The sequence below is a fragment of the Gekko japonicus genome, unplaced genomic scaffold, assembly GCF_001447785.1.
Source record: "Gekko japonicus isolate JY-2015 unplaced genomic scaffold, Gekko_japonicus_V1.1 scaffold206, whole genome shotgun sequence".
Classification (NCBI taxonomy): domain Eukaryota; kingdom Metazoa; phylum Chordata; class Lepidosauria; order Squamata; family Gekkonidae; genus Gekko; species Gekko japonicus.
The window spans coordinates 370,979-381,121 of NW_015160842.1; the positions used below are offsets into that span (position 1 = coordinate 370,979).

Below are 10,143 nucleotides of genomic sequence, written 5' to 3' on the forward strand. Positions count from 1 at the left end.
GGGGGGGGCGGGGGCGGACAGACACACCAACCAAAATGCCTGAAGCCTGGCCCCAGAGAGAACGGCCATTCACTCCTGCCCACTTTCCTCAGTAAATCACCCTGAACTCTGCGAGAAGGAATCACTCAGCAGCTGAGGGCAGCTTTTCAGAAATGAGGTTTTACAAGTGTGATGAAGCGCAAACACCCACGGCCCATGTCCTTCACAGTATTCCTTGGGGGTGCCCCCCCCCACTCCAGGTTTCTGGCAGAGTTTGCTGCGCCCCTCCCTCAGCACCCAGGACCTCCCAAACGGCAGTTGTGCCCACTCCCTTCAAGCTATTTTCAGGTCTTCATCTGGCACATGCAGCCCACTCCAAGAATCACAGTTTTGGAAAGCCAGATGCAACAATTCAGTATGTTTTGCTATGGAAGGTTCAGAATTCCTGCATGTTGGGTCTACTCGGCCTATTCCTACACGGTCCCCAAACAACAGCTGTGTCAAAAGGGTCTCTAGACTTGGCCAGGCCAGGCCCTTTGGCAACAGGGGCTCCCCCCCCCCCCCCCATTCCAAAGGAGGAGAGGGAAGTCTCTTTTTTCCGCCTCTCCTTTGACAGTCCTCTCACCCCACACCGTCGCTCTCATTACCACATACTGAAAATGATTTTTATTTATCCATTTACATATTAGCTTGATATAAACTTGTCGGGGAAAGTCAAATCATATGCTTTATAATAGCCTCAAACATTTATTAAGAAACCCAAAATTCCATAATAAATAAGCACAGACAGTAAGTTTTCTTTTTTTAAAACATATCACAAATCGACCAGTATGTAACAAGAATGCTTTATCTACACAAAACATCCTATTTCACATTTGTTTGTTCATTCTTCGAAATAGCTTCTGTTCTCTGGGATTGGACCAGCACATGCAGAAAGGGGGAAAAAATAGCTGATTGTTTTTATCTGTACAAAGTCTTTTGCCAGGTTGGAGGTGTCTTGCGGCAGGCATCTCTATCTATCTATCTCCCTGCTGCTCGGAGAGGTGGGGGGCAGCAGGAGAGCCTCTACAGGGACAACAACAACCGAAACAAAGAAGAAGAAAACCCGACCAAATTTGCAATTCAACCGTTCATTAAATCAAAACGTCCCTCCCCCAAAGGGAAGTGATTGAAAACAAACAAAAACAAAATAGTTTCCAAAAGGAACTTCGTTTGAATCTCCCTCCCTCCCCCAATCACTTAAAAATGCGTTATCAAAATGGTTCCATTTTCCCCTCTTGACCCTCCACCTCGTTACCACACTGGTAGCCACCCAGAGCCCAGACACGCCCGGTAAGAAACCCTTCTTTATCAAAAAACCCTGCAACAAACTCGGATCTTTATTTGTATACATATAGATATAGATTTCTCTCTCTATGTACGTGGGTGGGTTCTCAAGGCGCTTTCTTTAAAAAATAGAAAAGCCCAACAGACTGCTGGATCATTCATGGGGTGGGTTTTGGCGGAGCGGGGCGGAAGGAGAAATTAAAATGAGGTCCAAGTGAGTCCTTTTTGACAGGTATTTCTGAAATCTCAATCAAGAAGACACACGTTGGTTGTGTCTCCGCCCTTGGAGCACCGCAGGTTTGGGATGCTGTCTGCGACCGGGGGGTGGAGGTGTGTTTGTGCACGCGCGCGGGCGCGCTTCCTCTGCCCACGAACCAGTCCACCGATTTCAGATCATGAGTCGACTCCCTGGTAAGCGTCTGTTGTTGTTTGGTTAGTTGTTGTTGTTGTTTTGTTCCCTCCTCTTTTTGAGAAACAAAATGGCGGGCACAGTGCGATCCGCGCGAGCCGGGGGAGGGGGGGCATGGCTGAGGTGAAGAAAGGGCGGGAAAGCGGGAGGCGCGGCCGGGGCAGGCGGGCGTGAGTGCGTGAGGGAGACGCCATTAGGTGAAGCTCATGGACACTGTGTGCTCTAGCGCCTTTCGGCGGAGGGAGGCGATGCTGGTTCCCCGCCACACGTCGCTGCTGTCCGGGGAGCTGCAGAGCTGCGGCGAGCCCGTCACGTTGCTGGGGCCGGGCAGGGAGGCGGGCACCATGCCGGGGAAGGCGGGCTGGTAGAGGTGCGACTGGAGGCCGGCGCCGTTGGAGCCCGCCAGGCTGTTGGACAGGCCCATGGAGTTGGGCGGAGGCCCCGCCGCCAGGCTGCACTGCGACAGCGACTGCGCCATGGCTTGCTGCCTGCCCAGCGCCGGGGGCAGGGGCAGCTGCGACACCCCCGGCATGGCGGCCGCGGCCCAGCGCGTGTCGTTGGCGTGGAAAGAGCACAGGCTGTCGCCCATGGCGGCGGCCGCAGCCGCGGCAGCAGACGGGAACTGGGGCAGGCCTGGCGTGGGCAGCAGCGTGCCGGGGGCGCGAAACACGTTGGTGGTCTTCTTGCGCTTCTTCCACTTGGCCCGCCGGTTCTGGAACCAGACCTGCCCGAAGGCGGGAAGGGGGGGGAGAGAGAGAGAGAAGAGAGAGGCGGGTTAGTGCTGAGGGCAGGCCCGAGCCAGCGGACGTCGCCTAGCGCCGCCTTTCCCCGCCCGCCATCCATCGGGGCCCGCCCCTCTGAGGAAGGCCCAAGGGCAGAGGTGGCGTCGCTGGTGGGAGGAAATGGCGGAGGGGAGGATCATATCAGTAGCAGTCATTCCTCTCAGAACCTGACAAGCGCTTTGAAGGCCTGGGCGTCCTTCCCACGCTGACCCTCCTGACAAAACCTAAAAGGCGGATCACTCATTTTGATTCATGAATAAAGGACTTTTGTATGCTGTGAAGGGGGGGGGGGAGGCATAAGGAACCTATTTCGACTGGGATTTTGGGATAAGAAGAGGCTTCAGTAATAGTGAAATGCTCTCTCTGAGAATGTCCCAGATAATATTATTTACATCAAAATAATTGGCAGAAAAATTAACTCTCGATTCATTATTAGTGCAGAGTTAATCTTATAATATGTGATTGTTATCTTTAAAGTTACACATTTGTTCATCCGTCCTTTTTTTACATCTTTTTGTTTGATTGTTACTAATATTTAGCTTTATTTGTTTTCTTGAGAACCTGCTTCTTAATAATGTTTCGGATTCTACGTCAAGCCATATAAATACAAAAAGATAAAGCTAAACACTAGAGTTTGTAATTGATATCTTGATGCATAAACTAGCTGTGTAAAGGAATTTTGGCTTAAATCAGTATGCAACACTATATGAAACATATTTACTCAGCAGTAAGTCCCAGTAAGCAATAACTCCCGGTTTCTTAGGATTGTGGCGTTCAAGTTTACTCAAAGTAAGCCAGTGAGTTAATTGAAATTTGCTTTCTAGTCTTACTGCATATTATGATTGCTATAACAGCCACACTTCATTGAATGCGTTTCACTGAACTCTTTAGGATAAGGTGTCCTTGTGCTTAACTTCGAATACACATCTAGTTTATTCTTTGAAGCCAATGGCAGATTATTAATATTTATTTACATTTTTCCTATCACATTACTTTCATTTGTGCTAAGGTTGTATCGATAGCTTATCCATAAGTTCGACCAAGGTAGGATTTTGCAGTTCAGCCAATTTTTGCTCCCAAGAGTTAAGGCTAAACTAATTTATGTCTGTGATTTTAAGCAAACTGTTTGCTGGCACTTGAAATCATGGGCTGTGAAACTGTTTTTAATGATCAGTTGATGAAATATGAAGGATAGGCAAATAATACAACCAGGATAGATGCAAAGATTAGACTATGCCTGCAGCATGTATACAATATTTATTTGTATGGTAAATAAGAGATACATGTGCTAAGCATGGTAATTTAATGCACAGGAGTCTGGTTTGTATAGTTTATCTAGTATAGTATTATTCCATGTGTATCAGTTTCAACTTTTCAGTGAATGTATAAATTCAAAGAGAGACCATAACTTCACTTCTTCCCTCATCACATTGCAGGTGACTCTTCTATATTATATAGAAAATACTAGAGCATTACTAATGCTACGTATGTTAATATTATAAACATACAACTGGTTACATATAAATCATAGCTGCAAGCAATTACCCCAGATGTAAATTCTTGTTAACATCGTCAGACTATTTGGAAAGTACATATTAGGTTTACTGCCCACGGGTTGGACACTATATCCATTATGTACAGTGTCCATTTGAGAATGATGTGTACAGTTCCCTGTCATTTGAGACAAACATTCATCTAGGGGGTTCTGTGCACACAACACTGTTGCACACTTGTATCCCAATTCACCAAGAAAATCTGCATACAGAAATGTGGATTGTGTTACTATGATATTTTAAACATGAAGACACATTGTAGATAAGTCTGTGGTAAATGTGTGTCTTTCATCTGCTGAAAGGACCAATTTTATTAACATGGATTTTTATGTCTTGGTGAAGACTGCAATTTAGAGTTATTAAACAAAGCCAGGTTAATTAGAAAATATGTGAAGAAACTGCCTACAATGAAAATGTGTGGAAATAGAGTACACAGTGAGAATATGCTGCCATTTCACCTAAAAATTTCTCATTCACATCTTGGGGCAGGTGTGGAAAGATGGGAATCTTTACAGTATCTGTTTAATCCTTTCAGAATGGTAGCAGTGTTAATCTGTTACAGCAAACATCAAAGAAGTCTAGTGGCAGTTTAAAGAGTAACAGATTTATTGTAGCATAAGCATTCCTGGACTAGAGCCCACTTCAGACATATAAAGTATATCTTCAGAATGCATCTGATGACGTAGGCTCTACTGGACCAAAGCTTATGCTACAATAAATAGATTGTCTTTAAGATGCGACAAGCCTTTTTGCTTTTGCATGATAGTTATTCCAAGTATCTGTTTAACTCTAGGCTCCAACAGTGTCTTCAGTCAGCAGGGCTGCATTTATTTTACTAGTTTAGGATCCTACTTTTTGCAGGTTGGGTGAAAGTAAATATTTTCCAGGGTTGCAAATGGAAGAATTTCCAAATTTATGCTTGGTGCCTATTGTTTCCAATTTCCTTTGAAAGCACCAGTTTTACTGTAATAGAAAAGGTAAAAACAGAGCTCTTCACCCCTCCCCCAATTACTCTTGAAATGAAGTTGGGGTTCCACAAGTGCGATTTTAAAAACTTGTATTAAATCGTTAACTATTCTGCCATTTGCACGACCACAGAACATTTTGTTTTAGATTTTCATTTTGATGCCTTAGTTAATCAGCCGAGGTTTCATCAGCTTCAGCTATTCATAAACTCAATCTATCTGGCAGCAGCCTTTCATTTTCCATTGAACCATTAAATTCAAACATTTTTTTACAAACCAGGCTATTGAAATTAAGCAAATGGGACTCGGCCTGATAGGAATAGAAACCGAGACGGCTAGGCTGATACTAAGTTCGTTTACTCAGAAGTCAGCCGCACTGAATTCAATGGCACGTACTCCCAAGTAAGGATATGCATGGAACTGAACATTTAGGCTGCAGTCCGAGACAACAGTCTTACTTAGAAGTAAATGCCATCGAACTCGGCGGCGGCTCACTTCCGAGTGAACCTGCTTAGGGCCCCGCGGCACAATTATCGCGAGACAAACAACACTGGCCATTAGAATGGGGCGGATTTTCCTTCCTTACTCTGGTTCGTCCATTTACACAAATTATCTTTAAAAGTGAAAATAAAGATACATATTACGGATTTTTAAACGATCTGACATTTCTTAATTCCTGTGCCGGAAGAGCTGAGCTTGGTGGCTCTTTCCAATTCTTCCCCTTCTCCGGTTACATCTGACCGGTTCTTTATCGTCTTCTCGCCCAGCCCTTTGATCTCTTTCCATTGTCTCAGCCTGCTCCGGGTTTGCACCAGTTTTGGCGAAGTAACCTGCAAGTTACCTAAAGTGCAAGAACTTTCACAATCGTTTGTGCGCTCCATCCCTCTAAGGAGTCAAACTGGGGGTACCGCCTCTGGTGAGAAATGCTCTGTACATTATCCAGGCAGAACACCTTATGGGACTGGGCACCTTATGGCACAACTCCGAATCTTTTTTCTTCTTCACCATTAACACCCAATCTGTGCCTTAATAACTCACTCAAAGGCTTTGTGAGTAATAAGGTGGTGGGGGTGGGAGTGCCTAAAGTGACTGGAAATGGAGTAGTGGTAGGAGCAGTCAACTGCCACTTCTCCCACCGTTCGGATCGGGGCCCTTCTTCTCTGGAGAGAGGAGTGTACAGTTCAAAGGCAAATCTGACAGTGCTTTGAATAGTTCCCGAATCACACCCACATTATTTTAGTCCTTTCTCTTTATATGGGAACCGTGCTTAGCCATTAGCAGAAAGAACAGCTGTTTAAGAACCTAAATGTTATAGGAATAATAATCCAAAGGGGGAGAAAGAGAGGGAGAGAAAATCGTGTTCAATTATGTTTTAGGGTTAATAGTTAAATAGCGGCCACAAAATCTTTTTATGTGTCATGGTTTACTGGGGTGATAAAAGAATCTCCATCAGGTCTTCATCGCCTCACTTCTGAGCGACTGCGCATATGCTTTGGAAACTGTGAACGTATCCAGTTGGAAACCGGTGCATGACAGATTAAAAGGAAGAGGAAACCTGAGGGAGGCTTGAAGAAGGCACACATGACAACCCGGCGCTGGAAATATATTAACCCGCAGGCATCTGGGCCACTTCGGAATGCAGCCGCTCTTTCTTTCTCCCCTCCCTCCGCTTCCACCTCACCCTACATTATTAATACAACACTGAGGGTCTAATGGAGTTTGCAATTTCAAACTCTACTTTCATGATTCCTGCTGTTACAGTAATATAGACATACTGTAAATGTATTTGGAAATATATAGTCCGTTTAATTCCCTAGCTATAAACGGGGGAGAGAATATTACTTCCCCCCCCCCCAAGCTTTATGAAGATCTCATTGGAATCCAGCGGATGATTAATGCGAAGATTTGGTAGGAAATCTGGGGAACTGCATTAAAGCTCAGATCTCAGGTTCATTTCGATCAGCCAGCCGTGAACTCTAGGCCGAATTCATTACGCTTTAATAGTTGCTGGGAGAGGAAGAAAATGCAATTTCTCATTCCATTAGAAAACTAGAAAATACTCTTCAGCTTGTCCCCTATTAAGATGTGGCAGGTGACACGGGCAGCGCGGGGACACGGTCAATGGAATCCCAGCACATTTTTTTTTAGGTTGGTATAAAATATTGAAAGGCAAGCCTGGCTGTGCAGAAGTTATTTCACTGATTTGCTTTTTATGTAAATAAAATATTGAAAGTTAATTAATCAGCGCGAGAGACTAATGATTATGCTTATTATATTGCATTGGATCGCTGTCATTTGCATGATTCTCGCATTGCTGCTTAATAAGCCATTCTAGGTTATAAATAATTCTGAAATTGGTTTCTAATAATGGCATGCTATAAAAAGAATAGTTTTATTACACCCGGCCTGAAGGGGGGGGAGCGGCGCGGTAACTTAGAAGTGGAATAGGCCTGGTTGACAAGCAGGAGTGCTTTTAAAAAATGTACAGTGTAGTAAAGTGGAGAAGAGATAATTTATTCTTGCATATTATGGGCACATAATGGTATGTACAGGGCTGCGCCAAAGGCGAGCGTCTGCAGCCTTCCCGGATCAATGTGGAGCCCCCTACACGCCGCCAAGATTGTGTAAACGAGACCATAAACCCATCCATTACTCTTTTCATTTCCATTTGGTCAAGTAGCAAGAATACAATGAACTGGGAAGTAAATACATTTCCCATAATTTATTTTTTGCACAAGCTTACACAATGTTAATCATTCTGAAGTGTTAATTAAGAAGGTTATGTTGATTTGATTACTTTTTAAACTGCAGAACATTATTGTAAAGAATATTTAAATTGCCACTCGATTAAACTGTTTCTATTCAGCCGCCTGGAGCTATTAGCAGGGTGTAGGATTATGCTGAGGTCATTAAGATACTTTCCTCAGATCTCAAGCGCATTTAACTCGGAGGTAAATCCTACTTGTGTTCCCGGAATTTGTCTCCAGGGTAAGGCTTGAAATCAGCGCGGTTCAATTCCGCGAAAACACGGGTAGGATTCAGGCTTGGAAGTGTCCTCAAGTAGCGATCCGGAGCACCCTTACCTGGAAGGAAAGGTCCATAGTCAGGATCACTTGAAATGAATTATCCTTACCACACTTTAATCACGATTTAGTAATCATGGTCGGGATTGGGTGGAAAGATGTTAAGAAATAGGTTTTTTGGAACTTGTGAATGAATATTCCACACCTCGTTAGTGACTGTAAATCAAAGGCGGTAATTCATTAATTCATAACAAAAAAGTATGAAATTCTGGGTTCACCCTGCTTTATTTTGCTATCAGTAAATGTCTTTGGGGCTGAAAATCTTTTTTACTCCCTATACGTTTCCACCATGTGGGAGAGAGCCAGGGAAGAATAGCCATTTCTGTTCCTCATTATAGGTTTTGTGTCATTCGCCACAATCGTGATGCTGAAATAGCTATCATTAACCTTCGGGGAAACCCAATGACGTTTAACAGATCTCATTTTCCTTTCTCTTCAACTGTATTTTATTTGGAAGCCCAATTTCTTTTTTAATTTAAACTAATTATATTCTTTACACGGACCGGGTAAAATTGCATTACTTATTTAAAACAAATCTCTTCATGTACAGTTGCAGAGAATCGCCAACTGGAAATTTTCCGTTTATGAAACTCGGCTTTCAATTTTGAATTTTTTGATGTTATTATTTTAATTTTGTTGGGGCCCACTTGAAGTTTGTTGGAGAATGATATCACTAATCCATCATTTTAAGTAATTTTATATGAAGAGAACCCCCCACAAAAAAACAGGAAAAAATACCCGAGTTTAATAGTCGCTAATTCTAAAAAGTACTCTGCCTGTCGTTGTCCGGTTCCTGGCTAAATGCATTAGACAAATTCAAGTCAGATAAAATACACATGTACCCCGAACCTCAATGAATTTAATTGGGAGTAAATCTTCCAATCCAGGTAAGCGTATTTACGCTAGTAAACGATTGCGCATATTAGAATAATAATTTCGATCTAAAATGCAGAGGCCTCCGTGGACATTTCGTTCCGGGTTTACACCTTTTCCTTCAGTACTTGCAATACGTTCTACTTAGACGAGGAATAATCCAAGATGAAGGAGTCGCAGGACGGAAAGTTTCAGGACTACGGACAGCGCACAGCGAGACTGTAAATATTGCCCGATTGAAACCCATTCAAGTTAGGCGACCCGCGACTGGAGACCGAAGAATTTTAAAGAAAATACGCACATTAAATTCGAATCGATGTGTGCAGAAATTCAATATTAACCACTCAGATTATATGAGAGTTTTTCGTCACTATACTGTCATTTTCTATAATGTATATAATCATTGGCAAAGAACGCTATTTCCTAAACGTAAACCTCCAAGTTTTAGTCAAGCGTTAGTCTGTTTGGGCTTCTAAATGAAGCCTGACCTCTTTCCTAGAGGCCTGTCAGGCCTTCGAGCACTGTGCTGGTGAAACCAAGTCAAGGCGCTGGCGGTTGGAGTGTCGGTGGGGCGCCTCAGCAATCGATCTCTGGGCCTTGTAAATTAGCAGGGAAATCCCCAGGCTGCTAAAAAACAAACCCCCTTTTTCCGAAGCCGCGCCATTTATTGGGGGGGGGGGTGTCTTCCTTTCGTTTTTGGTTTCGTTTTTTGTGCGAGTAGAATAGCTTCACCTCTTAGCGCCGAAACTGTTTGGTCTTGATGGTGCCTTTCTACCCAATTACCGCATCTCTGTGCAAAAAACCCACAACAACCCACCTTTCTTTGTCACTTTAGGCGACTGTGGGACAAGAAGAAACAAGATGAAAAAGGAACAGTTGGCGGGTTGAAAAAAATCTTGTTTCCTTGGGGGGGGGGGGGCTTGTTTTGCCGGCCTTTTCTCCCTACCTGGCCTGAGTAAGTTTCATGTTCCGTTATGGGTAGTAATCACAGGTCAGGCGGCTATTAAATTACTCTCGCTTGGGGGAGGGAGCAGGATTGTGGCCGTGCCGGGTGGGGGGGCGGAGTGCATGTGTGTGTTGGGGGGGGGGTGTTCCTCCTACCTGGATGCGGGACTCGGTGAGGCCGATACGGAGGGCCAGCTCCTCGCGCATGAAGATGTTCGGATAGTGGGT

General features: G+C 44.1%; 1 protein-coding gene across 1 annotated transcript in view; it reads right to left on the reverse strand.

Moving 5' to 3' along the window:
- Window positions 1–1,907: 1,907 nt before the first annotated feature.
- Window positions 1,908–10,143, reverse strand: part of OTP (orthopedia homeobox) — a 9,172-nt gene continuing 936 nt past the window's right edge. The window contains exons 2-3 of the mRNA XM_015419449.1: window positions 10,072–10,139; window positions 1,908–2,438 (exon numbers count right to left, since the gene is read on the reverse strand). Coding sequence (XP_015274935.1) covers window positions 1,908–2,438; window positions 10,072–10,139 — 599 coding nt within the window. The remainder of the gene's footprint in view (window positions 2,439–10,071; window positions 10,140–10,143) is intronic.